Source organism: Sardina pilchardus, chromosome 7 (assembly GCF_963854185.1).
Source record: "Sardina pilchardus chromosome 7, fSarPil1.1, whole genome shotgun sequence".
In the NCBI taxonomy this organism is placed as follows: domain Eukaryota; kingdom Metazoa; phylum Chordata; class Actinopteri; order Clupeiformes; family Clupeidae; genus Sardina; species Sardina pilchardus.
The window spans coordinates 23735989-23762930 of NC_085000.1; the positions used below are offsets into that span (position 1 = coordinate 23735989).

The following is a 26942-nucleotide window of genomic DNA, read 5'->3' on the forward strand; positions in this document are numbered from 1 at the left end:
GGCAGCGGCGGCGCTACAATACTGCGTGATAATTGGACAAAGACCAAGTCAAAAGTCGCTGTAGGCTACCCGTCAACTCTGATGCCTTCAGACGAAGCAGTATGCGTCAGAAAAATCTGAACGTGTGGCTCTTTCGCTCTTTCAAATGTGTGCCGCGATTATCTAGCCGTGGTGAGAAATTGGTTGTTGTGTGGGCGGATTTTTCCATTGCAGTAGGTAAGCGGTAAGATGAGAATTGAGACCGAGCCATCCTGTCTTCCTCTGGGGCTGAAATGTTTGCCAAGTCTGTGAAAGGTCACAAACCTCACACTGCATTTCAAGTTTTTGGGCCTGATGGACCTTTGAAAAACAGGTGGTGATGGCCTTGAATCAAATGCTGTGTGAGTGAAGGTGTGTGTGTGTGTGTGTGTGTGTGTGTGTGTGCGTGTGTGTGTGTGTGTGTGTGTGTGTGTGTGTGTCAGTCCCACTTCCTGAGAGCGGAGAGTTCACTTGAATCAGGGATTTACTGAGGGAGGTCAGGTTTCTTTTTCCATCCGCTTTTTTGTACATTTCCTATTATATTCTGCAGATTTTTTTTGTGTGTAAATGTACTTAAGCCTAAGCTTTCCACAAATGACTAAATTAACTTCAGTCTCACAGTGCTGTGGTTTCACCCTATCCACTGTTCACTGCTAAACGCTTTTAACACAATATCCGCTGCAGAGAGGCTGTACAAACAAAACCTAAACTGAACTGAATTAAAATGGAATTAAGGCCCATCTTGGCTTGGACGACAGTATTTAAAAAGCCATTTTGAGGCTTTGTCTGCCTGACTAGGTTAATAGGCCAAACCGACCCACCACGCTTTTTTTGTTGAGCACTCTCTTTGTCACCCCAGCAGACGAGGCCAACAGTGGTCTCTCTGAAGTGATGTCCACTGACACTCCATTAGCCAGTACGTTTGGCAGAGTCATCTTGAGGATGGCTGTGAAATTCAACAGGCACAGGGGAGTATGCAAAAAGGCTTTATGATTTATCCAGGCCGGCTATTTTTGCATTGCTTATAGAGACGGAGAGAGAACATTCATTACCACAGGCAGAGATTAAAAGGGCTCTCTGTTGTAAGAGAAACAAAGAAAATAGAATCGAAATACACTCAGTGAGTGCTGGATTACACTACTGCTGTACTGGGAACATTCAGAGGAGTTATATACTGTATGTGTGAAAGATGCCATAAAATTAAACAAAAACATAAAGCAATTCATGTTCTGTAAAAATAAAGTAAATAAGTATGAATGGGAATACGAAAAGTACAAAAAGACATTTTTACTACTTTCAGCAAGCGATAAATATTCACAGGGCATATGCAACAGCCACATAACTGTTTAAGTTGATGGGAGAATTTGAGCAATCACATGTGATGCCATTACTTTTTGGTTCATTTTCACGTGACTAATTCTCAACAGCCCAGTTGGGCATCTGTGCGCTTCTGAGCGTTGGCATGACGTTTTCTAAAGCATACCCCATACACATGTCTGTGGGATCACGGGTTCATCAAATGAACCTCTGCGCCATTTAGGGCTTAGTTCAGACAAAAAGAGTCTCTGTCTAACATTACTTTTGAATCAACCCTGTTTTTCAACTACATTCAAACAAATCAAAATAAATAAGAGAGCCAGGCCAAAGAACATTTTTCCCCCCCACAATACTCAGTTACTCTTAGTACTCAGCCCTTTGGAATGAATTCCACCATGTAACACTGAGTTCAGGCAGGGAAGCAGATCGCACAGCATTCCAAACAGATCTCTAGACAGTCCGAGGATTGGCAGCAGTCCTCCAGTATCCCACAATCCAACAGGGCTGAGCAGGCGTCCTCGCCGCAGCAGGCCAGGCCTCCGGTGGCGGCCTCCCCGCAGCAGCCCAGCGCCTCGCAGCAGGCCAGGCCGCCGCACGTCAGGCACTGGGCGCACACCGAGCACAGGGACGCCAGCTCGCAGAACAGGCACGCCAGCACGCAGTGGACACAGCAGTCTGCAACATGAACCAAAAAGTTCAAAGTTCAAAGATCAAAGTTTATTGTCATGTACTCATATTTGTTTTTATAAAGTAATGAAATTCCTTGTGCTCAAGTGTCCATTCAACTACAGAAATAAATTAAAAAGAAAAATAAGTAAATAGATACTATATTAAAAGAAAGAGGGGTTGGGGAGCACCAAGGGACACCCAGCAGCAACAGGGGCAAGGAAAAACTCCCTTGTTCAGGAAGAAACCTTGGGCAGATCCACGGCTCAAGGGGCCAACCCAACCAACACACACACACACACACATCAATACAGAGCAGCGGCCATATGAACACAGACCAAACTAGACCTGAACTCACACCAACACACACATGATGAGCACAGACCAGTTAGGCATGTGAACACACTAACACACACAAGGAAACACACCAGCATACTCATGAGCACAGACCAGTATAGATATTAAACATGGCAACTATGTTTGCACTTGAGGCACTGTGCACTGTCCTAAGAAACACCAACACATGCCAAGAAACAACAACAGTTGGGTCAACGTGTACCGTCAGTCTGTGTTTTGGTGCTTGTTGGATGAAGCTGTTCAATTTTGACATGTCCAAAAAATGATCAATTACTGTCTAGACAGTGTGGAGCTGGAAGTTGGTTTTCTGAACAACAGCTGGCAACTTTAGAATGTTTGAGTTTGCTGGTCAGTGTTTGAAACTTGAGTATAGTGTACACAAGCGCCTTGAAACAGAGACATGGAGCTCACAGAATGAATACAAACCATACACAATACAGACCATAATAATCCAAAATACAGGACACACAAACACATACCATTACATGCAGTACATGTAGACAGGCCAACACACATGAATGTGACATGAATGAACCACAACATATATGACTGAAAACCTGTACACACATGAAACAACAGACAACAGCTGAAATCACTGAAAAGGTCTGTCAGTAAAGTTCCATTAATAGAGGAAATTAACATATTTTGAGAAGGCTCTAATGCACATACAGCTGTGTAGTGCTTGGCCCACTGCAATGACATGAAATTTAATTTAGGCATGGTGGGGATAATTCAATTCAATCAATTCAATTCAATTCAATTCAGTTTATTTGCCAGACCCATGTCCAAATTTACACAAGACAGACAGACTTATTTCATAAGTAACAGTTTGAAAAGTAGAAGATTTAAGTTAAGCCGTGCACATGTTGGTACTAAAGCTGACAAAGCACTTAAAGTAGAACGTCAAAGTGACATGACACCAAGCTTAAGAGTCAAGTGGAGTAATTTAAGAATTAGTAAAGAATGTGATCTTAATGGGTGCGACTTCTAAAAGTCATCAAAGAAAAAAATATCACTTGCACTTGCTACACTGTAAAAAAATTACTGTAAAATTTACAGTAACTTACTGGCAACAATTGGCCAGTAAGTTACTGTGAATACCTTTTACAGTAAAGGTACTGTATTTCCATTTACAGTATTTATATATTCACTGTAAAATGAAAAACAATTAAATACTGTGATTTCAGTCGTATTTACAGTAACTTACTGGCCAATTGTTGCCAGTAAGTTACTGTGAAAACCTTTTACAGTAAAGCTGCTGTATTTCCATTTACAGTAACTTACTGGCCAATTGTTGCCAGTAAGTTACTGTGAATACCTTTTACAGTTAAGGCACTGTATTTCCATTTACAGTAACTTACTGGCCAATTGTTGCCAGTAAGTTACTGTGAAAACCTTTTACAGTAAAGGTGCTGTATTTCCATTTACGGTAACTTACTGGCCAATTGTTGCCAGTAAGTTACTGTGAATACTTTTTACAGTAAAGGTACCGCATTTTCATTTACAGTATTTTATGTATTCGCTGTAAAGTGAAAAACAATTGATTTTAAATTAAGATTTTTTTTTTTTTGTTGTTGTATTTACAGTATTGGTTGTTTCCCTGTAAAAGCTATGTCAGTTAAATACTGTGAATTCAATTGAACTTACATGAGCAATCATTAATAGAATAACTCATATTCCAAAATATTTCAGTTAACTGCAGACAATAAAACAATTTTAACTTTTGTTATTTATTTAAGACATTTCAAATGTATGACTGAAGTGGATGTTGACAGACAACAGTAGACATGGTTTGAACACAACCACAACCTTATCTGATTTGACACAGATAAGGGGGTTAAAAGCGCAGTGTGTGTAAGTGCAGTATGGCAACTGGCAAGTCTATGTAATGTAGTATAAGGAGTTGTGTGTGTACAGGATGCGGAGTAAAGAAACTCATCCCCAGTCTGTTTTGTGGGTGTTCCCTCAGTCTGCCACGTGGGAACAGAGACGTCTGCTTGACCTCAGTGGTTTAAACAGTCCGTGGTCAGAGCGTGAAATGTCTTGAAATATTTTTGGCCCGTTGTTGTACTCTTCTGGTATAGGTATCCTGCAGGGTAGGGAGAGGTGCTCTGATGGTACCTTTCGCAGTAAATGTCAAGTGTCTGAAAAAGAGAAAGAAAGCATACATTACAATTGACCCCGTTCATGAATATACAGTAATTAATGCAAACTACTCCGGTTGTGTGACAAATAAAAGCAAACCCACACTAGTCAGGTGCAATAGATAGAAGTAATGCAGATGTGTACAATACACCACCATAGCAAAGTTTGGGAGTTCACTTTGATATGTCCAGTGTTTTTTTTTTTGGAAAGGGGACATTTCGAAGTGACCCTACACTTCTGAACAGAAGTATGTCTATGTGATATCATACCTAATCTCATAATTGCCTGCGGCAACTCTGCCTTCATGCGAACACCACTTTTCTGATGCCTAACATACTGTAGGCCATCTCCCATCTGACTTGCAATAGCAGCCTCTGGCTCCAGGCTGGGACTTCTGGATGGCTCCTAAAAAGAATAAACAGCAATTGCCATATAATTTGTTAATAAACAGCAATTGCCATACAAAACAAATCATAGCTTTAAAAAATAAGCAAGGCAATCAGATGTAGAAATAGAAATGATAATTACCTTGCCATGAGGCACCCTTGCCACCCTTGTCACCATCTATGTTACTTCTTGATATCAGTTTATTTATGAACATAAATAAAACACAAACACTTACACCATGTTGAGGGCAGCAGCCATGGCTAACAGACATCATCAGGGTAGTGCCATCAGGGTAGACCGACTTCGCCCTGGACAGTTGTTGACAGTTGAGCCCACAAAGTCATAACAGACACATGAAAGGAGGGGATAAACTAAACAGTTACAGACACAAATACAGTACATGCACACATATTAAATGCTATATGCGTGTCTCTCTATTTGGTGAGTGAACTCACTTGCAGGCTTGGAACTTCTTCCTTATGGAAGTGACACACATTTGGAACATTCCAAAATGCACACAGCCTAAGTGTCTCTGACACAGCGTTCTCAGGGCAGCAGTCCTCACACCACCTACTAACAGAGGGAACAGAAAGAGGCTTACATTAATTAATACATTGCAAAACACACAGAACATGAAAAGACCATCACTGAAGCACTACTACACTCACATGCATCTTAAATAAACACATGCCTCAATTTAAGTCACCAAACATTGGGCAAATGAAGGCTATAAAATGAATACCATTTAGCCAAACACTACCCTTCACAAACTAAAGATCCCTTTACTTATCGGCATGATATTTCTGGTAATTGAAATTCCCCAAATGCTCCCCTTTCACATCCACTATATGACGGATCTATGAGCATGACTATGCAAAACTACAGTTCCTAAACTAGAAAATGTAATTCCATGGAAGGAATTACCATTGCATGTAATTGTAAAAAGGTTGCTGTGTAAAACATTGTATTAGTTAAAAAGAGAACATAGGCTAGAATAGATGAATAACAATAATTACAGTTCACTGAAATTACTTGGAAACCCACATTTAAAAAGTGATTCATGAAAATGCATTAAAATTGTGGATAGTATTTTGGAAAACAACTCTTCATTTTTAAAAATAATAGACTGAAATAAAGTTGCCAAATTCAAACGAGTTGCAAGCGCTGACACTTTGTTTAGTAGGCCTAGGCTACAGGAACTGTTCACCTACAGTGAAACGAATGATGCTATGCAGCAACAGGTAGGCTGAGGAAATTATACGAGCAAATATAACGTTAGCTAGCTTGCTAACAACAAACATGATGGCAATGATGAGAATGATAACAATGTAGCTTGTACTGTACAAACGACTGTGAGAAGGCTTAAACCTAAATGGTAGCCTTACTGGCATGTCTATCAGGTTGGACGCTGAGTTAAGACTGGCGTGGAAGCTAACGTTACATTTGATTGTTGTTAGCTAAATATAGTGCTTACGTTAGGGTTTGACTGTCTAACTATGGTCCCAACGTCACCTAGAGCTAACCGGTTACTGTAACGAAGCAAGATAGGAGTGGGCTACTGCAGGAGAGAAGACGAAGACGATAACGTTCCGTGGCATGGTATCAACGTTAGATTGCTTCTTCTAGTCACTAGTGTTTACAGCCAGAGAGGGTTAAGGCGGAGCAGATGGCTAATGAAGAGGATTCTTTGACAGCTGTAGCTTAATGAGCACTACGTAACAGTCAATTTCTGCCGCCAAAGCGTCTCAACGTTAAGTCTATGGGATTTTGAAACTCTTTTATCGTAAATATCTCAAAAAGTGTAAAGTTCGCAAATGTGAAAAATCATAGAACAAATCTCCGTTTCTAGACCTTTGTAGGAGTGCTTGAATGACGTCAAACGGTTCAGTGGTTCTAGAGCCTTTGATCGTTGATTTTGGTCGGAAGAAGAATAAAAACTATAAGAAGAACAGGGATAACAGTACATTGCATTTACATGCAATGTAATTAGGGGTGAGATAACTTACACATCAGCCTACTTCATTAATTTGTTTTACTGGTCCTCTTTCCAGTTATAGCAACACTACATATTATGCATCAACACTACATGTATTAAGTTTAATGTTAACTACCCATGCCCCATGGAGTTCGCAAAGTAATGTTACTAACTAGCTGCTAACGTTAACAACTTTCACCTGTGTCTGTCTGCTAGCTAACTTCAGCCTTCAGCCTGCATGGTAACAGCCACTTTAAGCTAAGCTACTTGCGTCTGATATTTCATTCAAACTAAAACTCTACATTCATAACGACATATCAGACTGAATTATTGCTAGATATGATATTGACTATCATTCGAAAAATCCCACATGATGGTTAAGTTAGTTACTGGAAAAGTTAACATTAACAGCTAACATCGCTAACGCTAGCGACGTTAGCTCGCTAGTTCTAGCTATCGATATGTGCTATGCTGATTCTAACATGGCAATAATGGCTTTGGTTAACATTTCATTGTGAAAACAATACATTTCTAATAAATTCCCGTTTTCAATTGGCATAAAAAAGTACTGTAATTCTTACCTTGAATATGATGTTTGTACAGAGTTGAAAAATGCAGTCAGATTCATGATTGAAAAGTGACGGTTGAAGTGAAGTCACTCTGGCTGGAGTTGAAAAGTCAGGGGTGGGGGATGGGAATTACTGCGTGTGCGCATGCGCTTATCAAGAGGCGATAAGCAGCCGTTAAAAACAATCGTGGAAAATTATTAGGCTGAAATGTGTTATGCTTGCTCAATAGTGTGATCAAAGCCTTAATTCTTGACATCAAATTGACTTTCTCAACCGTCTCTGGTATGTCATTATGAGTTAAAAGAAAGATAAGATTAAAAAAGGGAAAACACAGTAGGCTAGTTTACTTAACTATTTACAGTAGCCTAGGCTACTAGTGGCTATATTGTGATTGGTTTACAGTAGTGTTTTGACTACTGTAATTTCTACGGTAACACTTACTACTGTAATTGTAGTTTACAGTAGAGGTACCGCATTTCCATTTACAGTATTTTATGTATTCACTGTGAAATGAAAACCAATTAAATACTGTGATTTCAGTAGTTTTACAGTAACTTACTGCCCAATTGTTGCCAGCAAGTTACTGTGAATACTTTTTACAGTAAAGGTACCGCATTTCCATTTACAGTATTTTATGCATTCACTGTAAAATGAAAACCAATTAAATACTGTGATTTCAGTTGTATTTACAGTAACTTACTGGCCAATTGTTGAAAAGAAAAAATACAGTAGTTTACTTTACTATTTACAGTACTATAGTGGCTATACTGTGTTTGTTTTAAAGTAGTGCTTTGACTACTGTAATGTTTACAGTAACACTTGGACTACTGTAATTGTAGGGGCGTTACTGTAAATTTTACAACATTCTACTGTAAAAAGCATATACAGTAGTGCTACTGTGAAATTTCCTGTAAATAACTGTGAATTTCACAGCCATTTTTTACAGTGTATGCACACGAATCCAAGGTCTACTTATTGGTGATCATATTGTATTAAGATTAGGGGGTGATATTTCTTAGGGGGTGATTTTGTTCTGCAAAGACACAATGTAAGAGAGCTTGGAAATCATCCTAGTAGCATTGCTGAGGTTTGCTGCTGGTTTGTTGTCTGAAGGAATAGTGTGGTACCACATTTTTTTAAATAATATATGCTAGCTATATACCATAATTCACTAGTCACCGATCCCAATCAATGTTCCTATTGCTGTTACTAATACTACAATTGCAAGGTTCTCTGCAGGGTCTTTCCCAGGTAATTTCCTGTGTATTAGCCACATTGTGTATGAGCTGTCCCCGTGTATCAACCTCATAGCAGAAGAAATTTTGCTAAATCAATGTATCAAGCCGCGGCTAATAGTCGGGAAATTACGGCATTTGGTCCCATAAGCTCTATAAAGCTCATTGTAAACAACATAAATATAATGATAGATGGTAAATCAGAGGAGGTCGATTTTAAAATATGTAGCTAAGCTGAATATTTTAATGGGTGTGGTATACAGATGGGTGCTATAATCCAATACTATTTTTTTGTGTCATACAGTATGTTGCTCATTTTCACAATGAGAGGAAAGTGTAACATACTGAAAACTAGCTTGTTTCCGATCCAGGCCAAAGCCTCTGCTGTCACAACTCTGATTGGCTCTGGTGAGTCAGAGACTGAGTAAGAGTAGTCAGTCAGTCCACACAGCCGTGCCACCTACACAGCACTTTATCAGACGCTGACAGAGGGACAGCAACTGACACACGAGAGATAAACAGCGCTGCCGGAATGTCTCAGCAGGACCGTGAGATAAGGCTGGGTCCCGAACGCATGGCTATCCAACTCAGGGGCGTAGGGGGGGCTACAGAGGATCTCTGATCCCTGGTGTGTGTGTGTGTGGGGGGGGGGGGGGGGGGTCAAGGACTGTATCTGTACTTATAATAGCAAGTGAAACACTACACAAAACAGAGATCTATAAATTAAGCAAAACAAATAGCTGAAGGAATGAAAACAACCAAGCCTCTACTGGCCAAGTTTCATACTGTAGGTTCTATAGGTTTTGTTTAGGTCAACAAAAAAAATGTGATCCTGGATGTGATTTTTCTTTGCCATCATATAAGGTAATGTGTGTGAGAGATTATGGCACATGCTGACATTTCACTATAACTATGTTCAATGATAACGGGCCCCTCTGCAGCCTACCGTCTCCAGCCACCTCCTGGATCTGGGCAGCATTCGTCTTGAAGCTCTGCTGGCTCTTGGTGGTGGACGGAAGGCGCTTCTTGTGCGGGTGATGGTGGTGATGGCTGTGCCCGTTGCATTTCTGTGGTGACGCTGCACCAGGCCTCACCGGCGTGACGGAGGCCGCTGGAGGGCTACAGATAGGTGGGACTCCGTTGGCCACACCCTCCTGGAATGGTTGAGCGACTGGTTGATTGGATACCACAGGGTTCTGTAAGTGCGTATCATCTGAAAATGAAGGAGCATCAATATGAACTGAAGTTACATAATTTCTTTAAGGATTGTTTTTTAATGCTGTCACTGTGGTTTTGGTATGGCTGGTAACACTGAGTTTTTTCACTACCATATGGTCTTAAGAAACTGACTACTCTGACCTCAACCCAGAGATAACTTCTGATTATTGACTGTAAAAAAAGAACAAATCATCTTTTACTCACTTAGTCACAACAGACACATCCAGCGATACATTTCTTCAATGAAAGTGACTGATAACGTATGTGCTTGAAATGTGCCTTTACTTCATGTAATGCTGATGAACAAATTCTGAAACAATGTGAATAAAAATAATGAATCTACATATGAAGACGTACGATTCAGGGAATTACCTTTGTCTGTCTGTGAGATTATGGGTTTATGATTGGGAAGGAGGAGAGTGTCTTCATTTGTACAGCCCACATCTGTTATAGACTCATTGCTGCTGCTCTGGTCTAGTCTGCCTGAGAGAGGAGCTTCTGCACAGAGAGTGAGAGAGATGTCCGTTTAAACTACAAAATTCAAGCAGTCAGAACCAGAACACAGTCACAAGTCATAGTCTCCTGGTCTGATGCTAAATAGCAGAAACAACATGAAAGCACTTGCACGAGAGAGCGAGACAAAGAGAGGGAAATAGAGCAATTTCCTAATACTTCGGACAGAATCAAGTGACCTGATGCCTGAATTGAAAACAATTGTGGTATGTCTTTGATTAAGGAACCAAGACTTGAAAGAAGCCTTCAGAGTATAGTGGTCAGAAACTGCTCTTTCCACAGAGGACCTGGCTCTAAGAAAATTGTTTACACACTTATTCTGCCAGATCAACATACACTGTGTAAACACTTTTTACTGGATACTGCAGAATTGGGCCTACTATTCTAACGTGTTTAACCTGTAATTGAACATTTTCTCCCTTCGGCTCACACTATGAACAGATTAATCCTGATCTAATGTGAGGAACGCCCAACGCCCTGGGCATGACATGCAAACACATGACCACAAGTCCATCACGGAAAAGAGCTAAAACGAGCAAATCCTTTTAAAAATGTGACCAGATATATATTAAACATTTATACATTTGTAATATATACCTGGTCACACGTATCCAGTATTTCCCTTTATATAAAGGAAAATACTGGATATGCAAGATGTTTCTATCCTTGGTCTCTGAATCGACTAAATATCTGTCAAAAAAGGTATGCTTTCACCAACACCACCAGTGACACAAAGGTGTCATTTACCTTTGCGCTCATCCTCTGGTTCCTTTGTGGCATGCTGGAGACAGTGGTTCTGAGGATCGTCCACACTCTTGGGCCGATCCCATCCAACCTCAGCCCCCTCTGCCTGTGGATGCACATCCATGGCTTCTGTCTCCCCCTGAGACTAGACAACAACCCCTAACCAGAGAGGCGAGTATAAGAGAAACAAACACAATCCATATTCTTGGATGGGTTGGATGTGCTGGGTGACACTAATGTGATATGTATTGTGTAATGTAATACTATGGGGAGAAATTAATTATCAATATAAACAATACCTGTGATATGTAGACATGGGGTTATCACATTATGACATAGTAAAACGTGTATATCACAATACAATGTTGCTTGAATGTCATTTTGGATAAAAGCGTCCGCTAAATTAATAAATGTAAATTGGGATGATCTATTCTTTTCAGTTATTTCAGCTTCAAACAGTTTAACCTCCCTTGTAAGGTCATATGCCATCAATTCCTTGAGCATTTGCAACAGGTGTGAAGAGATGTGCCTTAAAGTTGAGGTGTTAGATTACCACATATGTTGTGGGAAATAAATCAATCTGAAAACATAACAGATTTGAGTACCTCCAGTGACATGTTGTCTGTGATATGCTGTCATAACAAGCATGGTGTGCATATTATATTGGGTGATATTTCATAACTCAAATCTGACTTCATAACTAAAATCTGAAGAGAGTGATAATTTGTAAAGGTCTAACCCTGATTTGGATTAAAGAGAACACAATTAGCCTAGATCCTATAGCCTACAGCTGATCCTCAGCTAGAGTCCCTCAACAACATTTGTCAGTTTAGCTGTTCATAATCTGATGGTATAGTCACTACTGTCTTAAATGACATATATTGTTTCAGATTAATTTAGAACCATTTCTTTCACCAATTATTTTTCATTTAGCCTACCACGGAGCGAGCGTAAATGACATGAATGTTTATGACATGCCCTGTTAATCCACATAACCTGCGTAGGCTACGTTATTGTAAGGCGTTGATATGTCTATCAATTAATGATTGCTTGTTGTATTGTTTAAATCATTACATTCATTAGACCGCAATTTGCCCCGCCAAAGTCGGTGGATGAGAGTGCGCAGTCTAAACGATTTTACAGCCTCATTGAACATATAGCCTACAGTAGTCTGAGAGCAAAGGTCTTGAAATTCACAAACTAAACGCTGAGAATTAGGCTGCTTTCGATATGGTACCTCATTACACCAATAAACGGATCACCTACCTTGACTTCTTTAGCTCCAGTCTTAGACCACGGTAGATTAAATCATATGAATAAGAAGAGGCATGCAAGTCTGAGAATTCCCCTTAATCCTGTTGGCGGATTCGGAAACAGGTCCGTGAAGTTCCACAGAGGAAGCCGACCTAGACCACATCTGCGCTGTCAGGCTACAGGCTCTACTGGTGGATCTGAGGATATGTTGCAAGTTATAGCCTACTGTAGGCTACCTCCTCCCTATGAACGTGACCGTTATCAGTTTAACCCATTTTGCAACGTCAATTTCAGACCTCTGCTGCAACTGAGAAGACATGTTGAACTAAACTAAATTAAGTAAACTAATAGTTCATTGTTAAATACCCTAGTCATAATCAGTCGTGTTTCATAGGCGACATTTTCTTTTGTTAATCAGGCTGGGCCTGCACAATATAGGCCTAGAGGTCATTTAGGAAATTAATTAGGACTAGGACAAATAAAAGTAGCCCGATGAGCAAGAGTGCATGGAGGTCCCCGTAAAAATCTTCTCCTTTAATATGATAAACTAATCGATAGGCAGGCCAACTTATATCAATATTATGAGTTTAATTGAATTAGGCCATATAGGCTATTTGTAGCCACAGCCTAGGCCTATATTCATTTCTTACATTTCTTTAATGTGTTCTGCCATCTGCAATTATGACTTTGAATAGTGTACTTTTTATGTTGGACAGGCTAATTATTAAATTATAAAGATGTCTAGTCATCTATGAAACAGGCCAAACTCTGATGGACGTCTCATGCGCTTTTTTGGGTCTCAGATGCATAAATGGTAGGCTTATAATGTGGAATAAAGATGAATGTAAATAGTCCTAGCATTGATAGCCTAGATATGATTATTGTTAAGCAATACAATAGGCATATTAGCCTATAGGAGTTTTTAAAGGCCTTGCCAGACAGTGATGTTATGAGGTTGCCTACTCGCTATCGGGCGAGTCAGTTGCGGTGACAATACATGCAAGCCTACAGTAGGTGGCACTATAAAGATCATTTTTCCAAGTTACCCAAAACTGAAATAGCAGAAGAAAAGCTAAGCGGAAGTTCATCGAAACATTTGTTTCGATAGCATTCGAGGAAAGGTTGTAAACAAACCTTGAGTTTGAGCAATGACTTACAGATAGGTCCTTATGGTCTGGGTTTTATTATACATTTGGACGATTACACACTTTTGAAATCTTGTCTAGTTTAACGTAACAAAGCAGCTCGACATAACCATTGGCCAGTTGACATGGTAGGTAACATTTCAGAAAATATCGACAACGAAATCTGTCTTTCTAGAAATAGGATAGTTAGCTAGTCAGCTAGCCGACTCAAACTAATGAATTTACAGTTTTGAGCGCCTATTACAATCATGGGCCGGTAGGCTTACAATTACACGAATAACAGTTGTTACTGACACATTATGTTTGGTGTTTTAACAGGACAGTGAGGTATCAGATTTTGACCAGGGACCTGGAGGTGAGGTAGGAATGGGCAGGCAAAATGCCCCCGTCTACTGTGTCTGCCGCAAGCCAGATATCAACTGTTTCATGATGTAAGTAGGCCCACTCTTCTGCCCTCGTGAATGTTTTTGTTTGACCACTCTGCAACGTTCGTGTTTTGCACTGTAACGTCGTTAATCTGGTAACGGTACTGCTGGTTCTTTTGTGTTGGTTAATTGCTCTAAACTCAGTTTATAAAGTTAATTTACCCAACATCATTACCAACCTAACCCATATCTGAACTTGAAGTGTGATCAGTGTTTTTGATTACATCAGAGACGGTTCTGTTCCAGAGGAATACAGTCAAGGGTGAATACATTGATCTCTTCTGCTGAGTTTTCTGTCATGTCTTTTCTGCTTCATAACAGAGGCTGTGACAATTGCAATGAATGGTTTCATGGGAATTGCATCGGTATATCCGAGAAGATGGCTAAGGCCATAAGGGAATGGTATTGTGAAAAATGCCGCAGTGAGTAACATTATGATGGTTAAGATAACCAAAACATTATTTACAGTTAAAGTTGATGTCATAAATTAGCAGGCACACAGATCATCCTAGTTATCTTGAGGTTGTGTCCCTGATGGATCTTTGTGTGTTACAGGCAAAAACGGTTCATTAGAGGTCAAATTTCGGCAAAAGAAAAGCAAAGACAAAGACGGAGAAGACGACAGAATGGTTAGACAACGTGGCGGTGGTGGCAGCACACCTGACTTCAAAATGGATCGTCGACGTGGATCCAAAGTAGGCTAATTTTACTCACCCTGTCCCCTCACCTTGACTTCAGCATCCCCTCTTGCCTGATTTAGAGTCTGGCTCATCATGCTTCTCTCCTCTTTGCCGTAGGTGAAACGATCTGCCCGCATGTGTGGGGAGTGCGAGCCATGCCGACGCACCGAGGACTGTGCCCAGTGTGACTTCTGCAAGGACATGAAGAAGTTTGGGGGGCCCAACAAGATCAGGCAAAAGTGCCGACTGAGGCAGTGTGACGTGCGGGCCAGGGTAAGCTTCAGAGCTACACAACCAGTCTATTCTGAGCTCTATGTCAAATAAATTCATCCCCAACATTTAGGCTAGTGAGCACGTACCGGTATTGTGCTGCTTCACAACTTCATTGGTCAGTATATGCACAGTTTGCTGAATGCAGCGTGTTTTGTAAAGCTCAAAATATTGTTCAAAGAAATGAAATAATAGAATTTTGCTGAGGTAAAGGTAATAAGATGTTGGCTTCCTGGTGTTCTTATCATATTTATTTTTTGTCTGGCAGAAAATGCTTCGAGTGAAGGATGAGGAGTGTTACATGTCAAGGGACCAGGATTACTACTCACAAGACGGACAGCTGTCTGACGACTTCAGTGATAACGAGATGGAGCTCTACAAGCAGTACAGGGCTGGAACATACGATGAGCTTAACCAGGTAAGCAACCTCAGCTCCCAACACATAGCCAATGGTGTACATCACTGTACATCCCACTGTACACTGAGTGGTCTGTCGGTTACAAATTGAACTTCATAATGACATTTGTATGCTCCATAAAACATGAAACACTTCATGTTTTGACACTCTCTCACACACGTTGCCTGTGTGTCTGATGTGTAGGGCTGGGGGTCCGATGAGGAGGAGGGTCAGTACGACCCAACCCTCCACAAGAGAGCTGTCAAGGTGAAACACGTGAAGAGACGGGAGAAGAGGTCTGAGCGGAAGGCAAGTTGAACAGTACAAGTAAGGGATAATCAACGACGCGCCGTGCGTTTCTAGGAAAATAATGCACGTTCGAAGTGGTAATAAGGACCCGACGCCGCAGGCGGAGGGGACTTTACACCTTCGATAAGTGCATTATTTTCCTAGAAACGCACGGCGCGGAGTTGATTATCCCGCTTATACCACTGCTACTATCATTTTCGTTTATATTGCCGCTGTCTTAGATACAACGTTGATGTTTTTACCGTTGACGAATTAATATTCAAGTGTAATAAGCCCAGAAGAAGGGAACCACTTCATAGTATATCGAAAAATAATGCACGTTCCAAATAGCGCATCACAATAGGAAATTTGACCAAACAGTGGTATAACTAAAGATAATGCTTTAGTTTGTATGTCCATAATGAACTTTCTCTAGTGGCTTTGTGCCTCGGTGTAGTGTATGTTTCTTGCTGTTTCTCACATTCCTTCCCCTCTGTTGTTGTGTGTTGTTCGTTCAGAAAGAGGAGACGAAAGTGCGGCGGCATAAACAGAAACAGAAGCACCGCGACAAGGTGCGGCACCCCGAGCGAGCGGAGGTGAAGGATAACGGCGGCTTGCGGCAGTGCCTGGGCCCTGGCTGTGTGGAGGTGGCGCGTGTCGGCTCCAAATACTGCTCCGACGACTGTGGCATGAAGCTGGCAGCAAAGTAAGATTAGCTAGTAGAGGATATCGAAAGAGAGAACACATATGGCTGACAATTTCATATCAGATTTTGAGTAACATAAGCATTCAGAGGGTTTTTGTGTTAAATGTATTGGAATTGGATCACCTCGAACCAACAGCAGAAGGAAACAAAAGTGCACCAACACACCTTATTTTATTATGACACACGATACTCTTCTGGCCTTTGTTCATATTAATATAGCAATTACGTTTGGATGTGTGTTGTGTGTTCACTAATGCGGTTAAATTGGGTTATCTCCCTCAACAATGGAATTCTCTTCTCTGATTGGCTGATGGGGTGGCCATTAACTTCGTATAACCAAAGATCCGCTTTAACCCTCTCTGGTATAACCTGCTACCTTTGAAGTAGTTCCTGTATCACACTTGAATATTAATTCGCCAAACTCGTTGCGAAGTTTAAAGGGATATTCCGCCATTTTTGGAAATACGCTCATTTTCCACCTCCCCTCGAGCAAAACAATCGATATTTACCTTGTTCTCGTTCATCCAGCCATTCTGTGAGTCTGGCGATACAACTTTTAGCTTCAGCCTAGCATAGATCATTGAATCGGATTAGACCATTAGCTTCTCGCCTGCTAGCTTCATATTTAAAAGTGACTAAGATTGCTGGTAATTTTCCCATTTAAAACGTGTCTCCTCTCAAGTTGGAAAGTGCAAAAAGACCAACTGAAAATGAAACCTGCCGTTTTTCTAGGCTGATTTGACATGGAACTACACTCTCATCTGGCGTAATAATCGAGGCAACTTGCAAACGTACCATAGGCGCAGTGATATCGTACGCAGCATCTGAAAATAGTCCCCATAGACAACAAGCAGTAGTAGTGCCAGTAGTGTGCAAGTTGCCTTGATTATTACGCCAGATGAGAATGTAGTTCCATGTGAAATCAGCCTAGAAAAACGCCAGGTTTCATTTTCAGTTGGTCTTATTGCACTTTTTAACTTGAGAGAAGACACGTTTTAAATGAGAAAATTACCAGAAATCTCAGTCACTTTTAAACATGAAGCTAGCAGGCGAGAAGCTAATGGTCTAATCCAATTCAATGATCTATGCTAGGCTGAAGCTAAAAGTTGTATCGCCAGACTCACAGAATGGCTGGATGAACGGGAACAAGGTAAATATCGATTGTTTTGCTCGAGGGGAGGTGGAAAATGAGCGTATTTCCAAAAATGGCGGAATATCCCTTTAAATGAACTGTCACGTTGCATCCAAGCTGAAATACAGACGTCCAGAACCATAGTAACATTGTAGCATATGACGGAGGTGGATTGTAGCTAGTTTGATGCCATTTAGGCTACAAAAGTAGCGATCTTTCAAAGTTAAAGTTAATCAGAATCCTGGGATATGCCCGCTTGACAACGGGAGAGATAGAACTAACGACTGGCTTTTGGCCGTAGCAACCAGCCATTTAGAACTAACGACTGGCCTTTGGCCATAGCAACCATCCATTTAGAACTAGTAACGGCAGTTTTGTCCTGCAAGTAGAAAGTTGATATGTGGCGGAAAGTAGTCCCACAGTCAAGACAGTTTTAGCGATGTTAACGGACGCAACGGTGGAATAAAACTATGTTCTAAATATACAGGTTATGAATACAAACGGGAGATAAGCGGGATAACGGCCTTCGAGGTCGACCGGTTCGATGGAAATAATGGCACGGCGGAGGTAACTCCGTCTCCGTGCTTCGCACGTCGCCGGAGTTCTAGACCTCCACCTAGCCATTATTTCCATCGAACCGGTCACCTCGTCGGCCGTTATCCCTTACTTAAATGCAGAGAACTGAATTTCCCTCACAGGATCAAAAAAGTATATATTCTATTCTATTCTATTCTATAAAATTGATAGTGCGCAGTTAGCCTGTTCCTAAACGGCCCTTTTCTCCCTGCATGGTCAGCCGCATCTACGAGATCCTCCCTCAGCGCATCCAGCAATGGCAGGGGAGCCCCTGTATTGCTGAGGAGCAGGGCAAGAAGCTTCTGGAACGCATCCGACGCGACCAGCAGCAAGCTCGGATGCGACTCACCGACATGGAGCGCCGCTTCCACGAACTGGAGGGCATCATCGCCAAAGCCAAGCAGCAGACAGTGCATGAGGACCAAGAGGTGAGGAGCCGGGCTGCGGGGACAGGAGGGGAATGCTTTCACATTGTGTGTGTACCTGTGTGTGTGTACTGTATGTATGTATTAGGGCTGTTGGAACGAATTTCGGTATTCGAATATAATTCGAATTTGTAAAAAAATAATACTATTCGAATGTTAAGATTATAATTCGAATGTGTTTTTTTTATTATTATTTTTTTTTTTTAAAGTTTTGACTATATTTAACTCTTAAGTAGGGTTCAGACCAAAGCGTCCCGACGAGACGAGCCGCGACGTTCTAAAACCTTGCGACTGCGACTCAACGTGTTTAATGCTCTGCGACGGCTTGCGACTGCTCGCAACTACGTGCAACTTCTAATTCACACCGCTGCAACTCAGTCTCGTCGCGTCGGGAATCTTTGGTGTGAATTGGGCTTTACAGTATGGCTATGAGTAGTAAGTTATGAATACATGTTTTTGCATGTGCTATGCAAATAAACTAAAAGCGAACTGATCTATAGTAAAAGCGAACTAATCTATAGTCTTCTGGCTCAGAGCACACCAAATATTTAATGTCGCCAGTAGCTGTGAAGTACTCCACTCAGGTCTTTTCTTGCTTACGCGATCTTGTCTTGGAATTTAAAGCAAAAACATTCGGTCTTGACTCAGTCTTGGCCTACATAGGAAGTAATTTCTGTAATTTTAGAGCGAAACCACAAGACCATTTCCCCTCCATTTTCTGTGTATATTTCATGCCGTATTCTAAAATATCCACCATTTCAAATATTCTTATTTGACTAAAAATGATAATATTGATGCTGTTAAAACATATCGCATGGTGCTATGCTGGGCAGCACAAAGGTTTTGAAAGACACAATTAAGTATCTAATGTATGCCTTCTTCTAACATTCTAGATCACTGAGGGGGATGAAGACACAGATTTCCAAATCTTCTGTGTGTCTTGCAGTCACCCCATCAACCCAAAGGTGGCGCTAAGACACATGGAGAGGTGCTATGCAAAGGTGAGTAATTTCTACTGTCATCAGCCTCAATGCACAGCTGTTGCACATCGCAATGTTGTACACAGAGTCAAACAAACAAAAATATGTAATGGTTGGTTGTTTCAGTACGCCTGGTGCTGTGGACTGATTTGGGTAAAATGTATGATTAACTCCCATGTATAAACAAAATGCACAGAGCTGAAATTTATGTTGGTTCTGAATCTGAAGGTATCTGTGAAGAGTGGGGATAATGTGTGCTGTTGCTTTAATAGTATGTTATTGCTCTGTTATTGCTCAGATCTCTTGCCTTGTAGAAGAGTGGGAGTTGACAGCGTGTTTCATCATTAGAACATGAAACCCAACAAAAGAATATGCCTGAAATGTCCCAAGGATCTTGAAAATGTTTGTGTGGAAATTGGAAAATGATTCAGTCCCCCTAAAAGTCAATACCATTTTCAGTTTGAATGTGCAGTAGTTAAATGCCAGGCTATGTTAAAGTCATAACCTACTGCACATTTTGGTTTGCATGTGGCTACATGTTAATGTTTCTGAAAGCCCAAAAACTCATATAAAATCTTCTTCTATTCACAGTATGAGAGCCAAACGTCATTTGGGTCAATGTATCCCACACGCATCGAAGGGTATGTTTGTCCAGTTTTAATAATTTGCCGAACATGCAGATATTTTATTACCAGTTAGGGGTTTCATCAACTAGTAGACTATTATAACTAGTCAGCGCTGTAGGAAGCGTTCAACTAAACAGGCCATACATTTCTATGTATGAACTTGTGACACAGTGGCTACAGTGATACGTGAGTTGTGTTTAGCTGTACTGAAGTACAATATGACCGTGTTTGCTATGGATGAATTTATAGGACAGCTCGCGCTAGCAGTAATGTTAACATCAGCACTGTACCACATCATAAATAGTTGTAATTTATGAAAAACTTGGTAACTCGTAAAAATCAGTAGTTGTGAAAACCTTACCACCAATAACTTATTAAAATATTCACTTTGATTTGTTTCGCTTCTCCAGAGCCACACGGCTTTTCTGCGACGTGTACAACCCACAGAGTAAAACCTACTGTAAGAGGCTGCAGGTCCTGTGTCCAGAACACTCAAGGGACCCCAAGGTGATATATTTTAATTAACTTGTGCAATGTAATAATAAATGTTGAAGGGGCTGTGTGTATATTGTTTTTAGTTTAAAACATTTAAATTACCTAAATATAACAAATTTGTATTTATACTGTGAAGAAACAACAGGTTTCATGAAATGTCAAAAATGCCTAGATTGTCAGTGTTGTCCAGATATTCACTATGGTTACCATACCAACCAGCGAGTTCCAGGCTGGCTCTTGTAATGCGACATGAGTGACGCTGTACGAAATATAATGCAAGTCTATGAAGGAGTTCTATATGGCTATATTGAGCCATATAGGGGGGGGTGTACCATACTTGGGTCTGCGTGCCCTCGGAGACCCAAGTTTGAGTCCGACCCGGGTCATTTCCCGGTCCCACCCCGTCTCTCCCTCCCACTCGCTTTCTGTCACTCTCTTCACTGGCCTTCATCAGATTAAAGGCATAAAAGCAGAGCATTTTTTTTTCTTTTTATGAATGATGATGAATAAGCTAATTCCCCAAAATGTTGCCACGTTCCTTAAAATGAAACATTTGTATTAAACAAGAAGAAATGTCTCTTCTGCAGGTTCCTGCTGATGAAGTCTGTGGATGCCCCCTTGTGCGTGATGTGTTTGATCCAACTGGAGAATACTGCAGGGTGTCCAAGCGCAAGTGCAACAGGCACTACTGCTGGGAAAAGCTCAGAAGAGCAGAGGTTGATTTGGAGCGGGTGCGAGTGGTAAGTGCATAGAACACTGGTGTTGCGTAAGACAGACATGCACAGGAAAGGTGTTAAAGTCCTTGTATTAGGGGATTTCCAACGGTGCCTGATCAGCAACCAAGCCTATTTCACATTACACAGCATTACAGTTGGCTTGTGGTGAACACGCCACTTGTTGTACCGGGGATCTGTAAAGGCCCTCCTTCATGACACAACATGCACTGCCACAGATGTCAATCAACTTCGAATCCTATCTAACATTACACAACAGGATGTCAGATTCAACAACCATACACAACTGGCTTGTGGCATTTGCAAACACGTTACTTGTTGTACCCGGGATCTGTAAAGGCCCCCCCTCCATGGTATAATATTCACTTCCAGTAGCCTGAATGCCTTACCAAAGAATCACCAACAAAGCAACCTTTGTGAGCATTTCACGTGGGTTATCAAGCAATTGTTGAATTAAGCCCTCAAAACCTCCAAAAGGCTACACAGTTGTGTCTGGCGTGCTTAACTCATCCCCGTCTACTCTCATGATGGGTTGGGGCACACAAACAGAGACATCAAGTATCACTCCCGAAACACAGTGACAAAATTTCACATATCTCTGAAACAGTTTAGGTGAAAGCATGATCCCAAGTAGGGTGTGGTCGCATCAGTGCTGTTCCCTCCTGAAGAGGTTTTTTTTTTTATCTTAAAGTAATGTTTTCAAAATAATGTCGTAAGCGTCGTAAAGTTGTAAGCAGCACGCTGATGTTGTTTATTGCGTTGTCACTACAGGGTTTAAAATAGCCATCCCCCACTTGCCTGGCTAAATGCTATTAAAGTATGTTTTGCAATTATTTTAATGATCCTCTCTGTTTACTGTCGCTTTAGCTTCAAGCAAATTCTGATGCTGCACAAGTTTTGTTATTTTTTGCTGTGGAAAACAGCTGTGAATAACTAGTAGAGCTAGCAAGCATGCTAGATAACAGTAACGTTAGTCATCAGATCAACGCAATACCATTTGGCACATGGATTTATTCAGGAGAGCTCATCGTTGTTTGATTTTAATGTCACTGAAGTAATAAATAACATCTAGTATTTTAGTATTTTCTTTTTCACTTGAATCACAAGACACTCATTTCTAAAGGAAGTTTAAAAAGAAGCACAGTGCAAGTTTTGCCACAAGTTGACGTCTGGAACAACAAGCGTGTGCTAGACTGATCCTATAGTCAACAATCCCCACTCTATCCTTTGGAAATGTAACTGTTGAATATTATACTTGGATGATGTTCAATGTAAGTGAACCTACTACTGGTCGGTCTCAATTCAAACTCGACACTTCTGATACTGATTTCAATGTTGGACTTCCTGCTTTCAATGATCACCATGATGAAAAATCATAATTTTACATCATTGAAAGCAGGAAGTCCTATTCATGGTTTTCATTGAAATCAGTATTTCTCCCATCTCAAGGCAAACTGAGGGAATGATGCACGACCATTCAAAAACATGACTGGTTTTCTAAAGATACAAAGCTTAATGCTAATCGGTGAAGTGTCCCTTTGAAGACTCTGTTTTATAGGAGGAAGAAGTATTGTACTAAATTGGAGAAAAGAGGGGCTAAACCAGGGGTAGGCAACCTGCATCCCGAGGGCCACATGTGGCTCTATAGCCAAATTTCAAGTCCCTCAATTTGGTGGCTATATTGCAACACACTTTGGGCACTTATTGGACATATATTTCGTGCAGAACTGTGCGTGCGCAGGGCTTCACGACACCGACCTCGCTCCAGTGGCGAGATCAAAACACATGACTGGCACGATATATTCACATGTCCTACTTTTGGCCACGGAAGGGGCGGGATATGTGCAGACAACTGCCGGTACGAACAAATCCCATGACTCTCTATGGAGGATTTTTTTTGAGAGCCGTTTCTCCTCTTTAGAAAGTCTGTGTTTTAGCTCCTCTCTCATGGCTCCCTGGCTTTCTCTAAAAATAGAAGTTCATATGGTCATTAAGCTTCAAGCTGATTCAACACATTAACAGTGAGTGAAAATATTATACTGTACAATACAGCATATACTATATTGCCAAAAGTATTGGGTTACCTGCCTTGACTCGCATATGAACTTAAAGGTGCAACTATGCACGTTTTTTTGCTTAATTTGCCTTAACTGATCAGCTTCGGAGTCATTGGAATGGTTATTTGACTTATTTCGTGTTGAATGGTGGCTGTCTCGCTTCCCCCTAGCGCCTGTGAGCGGAAAAAACACGCTTGCAAGTTTGTGCCACCGGGTCGACGTAAAATGAGAAAACAGCAAAGAAATCGCCAAACCTGCATAGTTCCTCTTTAAGTGACATCCCATTTTTAATCCATACGAGTTTAATATGACGTCGGTCCACTCATTGCAGCTACAACAGCTTCAACTGTTCTGGGAAGGCTTTCCACCAGGTTTAAAGGGCCGTTCACACCAAGAACGATAACGATAACTATAGATAAATATCGCTCTCATTAATATGAATGACCACGTTCACACATAAACTATAACGATAACGAAATGAAGAACGATATCGTTGTTGATCACTTTCAGAGCGATTTTGAGAACGATAAAAAGCTAACAGCCAATCAGAACCCATAATATTCTAGCCATCACATTCATTAACATGAGGAGAGACTTTTCTTATCGTTGGCCAGTGTGGACGCTTTTATCGTTATGGTTATAGTTATCGTTATCGTTTTGACCACTCTTCCTGATGTTGGATGAGGAGACTCTCAGTCTCTGGCTCTCAGTCTCTGCTCTAATTCATCCCAAAGGTGTTCTATTGGGTTGAGGTCAGGACTCTGAGTAGGCCAGTCTAGTTCATCCACACAAAACTCTGTCATCCATGGCTTTATGGACCTTGCTTTGAGCACTGGTGCACAGTCATTTTGGAACAGGAGGGAGCCACCCCCAAACTGGGCTTGGCCCATTAGGTGCTGTGTCCACCAAACGCGTTTTTTGCGCCGACGGCGATAATTTTCAATGTAAAGTCTATGTAGCTCAGTGCTCACAGCGCTGAGCGCCCTCGGCGGAAAAAAAAGTCGGCGCCGACCGTTTTTTTGTCGCAGCGCTCAGAGCGCTCAAAGTTGAAATCTGTTCAACTTTTAGAACAGCGCCGGGCTCGTCAATGGCACTTCTCGTTATAAACCGTCTCTGGTTTTGGTAACTTAGCAACAATAAACACTTATCGAAGCGCCGAGAGGAGGAGGTTATGGGCGTTCTGGCTGTAAAAAACGCGTTTGGTGGACACAGCACCTTACAGTAGCTACACCAGACGCGTAACTGCGTTCCGTTCTCGACGCGTATGTTGCAGCAGTTAATAATCACTATAATCAATGGAAGTAGCTACACCAGACACGACAGTGGCGCGTACATTTGAAAAAAATAGACCCATCTTCTAAAATGGATTTTACGCGTCGCGAACGGAACGCTTCAGTTACGCGTCTGGTGTAGCTCCCCTGTTAGTTCCAGTGAAAGGAACTCTGAATTCTTCAGCACTAACCAAGAGATTTTGGACAATTCCATGCTCCCAACTTTGTGGGAACAGCTTGGGGATGGCCAATTCCTGTTCCTCTGGCGCTACCGATATGGTTGACAATTAGGTCCCACACCTTCCTCTATTTGAATTGACCAGCAGTAAAGGAGTAACATCGACTACTCCAGTGTTGTTATAAAAAGTTGAACAGGGTACAGGGGGAGAACAGCCTACACCAAGGGTGCTTTTCCTCTGTGGGTGCTGAGCACTTTGAATGCTGGACTTCATAGGATTTATAGAAAATAGATGCTTCCGCAAAAAAAGACTACATTGATTAGAAAGACTACATGAATTGACTAGGCACTCAAAGTTCTAGTTCAAAGGTCAAGGTTACAATAATTCGCACAAGTAATATATCCTCTGCATGATATGTCCCAAGTGGCTTGAAGGATTCTCATCCAACCAGCCACAGTTAGTCGCTAGATTCACTGTGTTGAGTACTCAGGGTGTAAGCCCTAGATCACTTGAGATCCTTCATGTCATTACAGGAACACCTTGTAGAAAATGATCTTATTTGCCATCTACTCCAGAGTTACATAAGGGAAACATACCCTCCTCTTATCTACACCTGCAATTACCTAGTCTGAGACTGTGAGCCTATCTTACCATAATTCACTGTAGTTGGCCCATAGGTACCCTATAGCTCTTTTTTAGCTATAGCCTAGCTATGGGTTAACTTCTCTAACCCACTTCCAGGTAGCTTGAAGATTTTCCCAGCATTTTTCATCGCTATAATAAACATTACATGAACTGATTTAATGTTAAAGGTCATTGTTCATTTTCATTAGGTCTGAGATTGGATACTATTTCACCTGTGTTTTCTCTTCTTTCTGTGCTCAACACTCGCAGTGGTACAAACTGGATGAGCTGTTTGAACAAGAACGGAACGTTCGCACAGCGATGACAAATCGAGCCGGACTGCTAGCTCTGATGCTGCACCAGACCATTCAGCACGACCCCCTAACCACAGACCTTCGGACCAACAAGGAGAGATAATCTCAGGTCTCAATCCATGGCTTCCTGTGCATATCAGAATAAAATATCGGAATTATAGTATACCTGTTTTGGATGTGTTTTGACATAATTCTATTTTCAATAGGTTGTAACCCTGTGGAAGAAGATCAGAGAACTTGGAATGGATTACTGTACTTTGTGGAATGGATTACTCTACTTTTTAAAAGAATAAGTCAAATATAAAATGGACTTGATTTACAAACTAGTTTTTCTTTTTTGTTTACTGTGTTTACATCAAGTTTTTAAAAATGTTTACCTGCTAATCATGTGTGGCCTTATAACAACAGCTAAGTAGGCTGCAAGGTGCTGGAAATGATTGTGTAAGAATTATGTATTAGACAATCTTCCAAAATAAAATAATTAAATGTGTGACATGACATTGTAGTAGTGCTTAAGACTCTCTTTTTTTGTTGCCATAAATGTGAAGGGCACAAATGTTATGGCTCATGATGTGCAATATGTGTGTCCGAATCATGAGTAGGTCGATAGATATTTTAAGTGACATTGCCGGCTTTGCAGTTTATCCAGTTGCTTTCCTTCATCAATTTTGTTCAAAGAAACGGTGACTGCTGAACGGTGACACTTGAGTGCTGAATAACCAGTGTTAGACACACTGATTTGACAGCATATCTCTTGGAGCTATGAAGAAATTTTAAGACGTTGATCTACACCCAAGCTACACCTGGGAGAGAAGTTAGAAAACATAGTTTAAACAGTTTTGTTAAAAAGTATATAGGCTACATGTATATGCAATTGACAGTATTTAAGATGTAATTCCAGTACTCAAAAACATGCTCACAGGTCATACATAAACCATTAAAATGAAATGCCCCACTATACATAGCAATGTATGCAAGAAATGTTTGGGTTATACCGGTACAATGTCCATCAGTAAGACACTTGTCAATGTGACCGGTGACAGTGGCCACAAATGCATAGACAGACGTACTGTTCCATTAGTTTATCCCACTTGTCAATGGCAATTTGTCACACTAGTAAGTTTTAAGTTTTCATCCCAGGCCAGTTGTAGTTAAGCCTAGGCCTACTTAAAAATGTTAGGAGTGTTAAACACTCAATTGATACCCTATCTAAAAGCTAT

The 26942-nt window shown here is 41.0% G+C and overlaps 2 protein-coding genes across 4 annotated transcripts; one reads left to right on the plus strand and one right to left on the minus strand.

Annotated features, from left to right (window-relative positions):
• Nucleotides 1-1290: 1290 nt before the first annotated feature.
• Nucleotides 1291-12594, minus strand: zgc:113363 (uncharacterized protein LOC791449 homolog). Of its 3 annotated transcripts, none has more exons than XM_062541382.1 (5): nt 12411-12594; nt 11148-11303; nt 10260-10382; nt 9616-9882; nt 1291-2010 (listed from the first exon to the last, which is right to left on the minus strand). In XM_062541382.1, exons 2-5 carry the CDS (start codon nt 11266-11268, stop codon nt 1745-1747), a joined length of 777 nt encoding a protein of 258 aa, XP_062397366.1. In that variant the 5' UTR covers nt 11269-11303; nt 12411-12594; the 3' UTR covers nt 1291-1744. The 3 variants fall into 3 exon arrangements, with proteins under 3 accessions (XP_062397366.1, XP_062397365.1, XP_062397367.1); XM_062541381.1 differs by having other exon boundaries at nt 10260-10385; XM_062541383.1 differs by lacking the exon at nt 10260-10382.
• Nucleotides 12595-13467: 873 nt separating this feature from the next.
• cxxc1a (CXXC finger protein 1a) lies at nt 13468-26212 on the plus strand. Its single transcript, XM_062541384.1, is given in 15 exon segments — nt 13468-13671; nt 13862-13974; nt 14290-14390; nt 14524-14663; nt 14766-14921; nt 15187-15336; nt 15520-15636; nt 16122-16309; nt 18238-18445; nt 19336-19443; nt 20014-20063; nt 20459-20555; nt 21131-21283; nt 25679-25831; nt 25929-26212. Coding segments are annotated over 14 exon segments (1731 nt in total). The 5' UTR covers nt 13468-13668; the 3' UTR covers nt 25826-25831; nt 25929-26212.
• The last annotated feature ends 730 nt before the right edge of the window (nt 26213-26942 follow it).

What these genes read in the sequence shown, in the direction of transcription:
- zgc:113363 (XM_062541381.1), bottom strand. Translation starts at nt 11,268, where the DNA reads ATGGATGTGCATCCACAGGCAGAGGGGGCTGAGGTTGGATGGGATCGG. An exon ending in AATCTCACAGACAGACAAAG is followed by an intron (nt 9,883 to 10,259) that starts GTAATTCCCTGA and finishes CTTCATTTTCAG; the next exon opens with ATGATACGCACTTACAGAAC. An exon ending in CCAGGAGGTGGCTGGAGACG is followed by an intron (nt 2,011 to 9,615) that starts GTAGGCTGCAGA and finishes TTCATGTTGCAG; the next exon opens with ACTGCTGTGTCCACTGCGTG.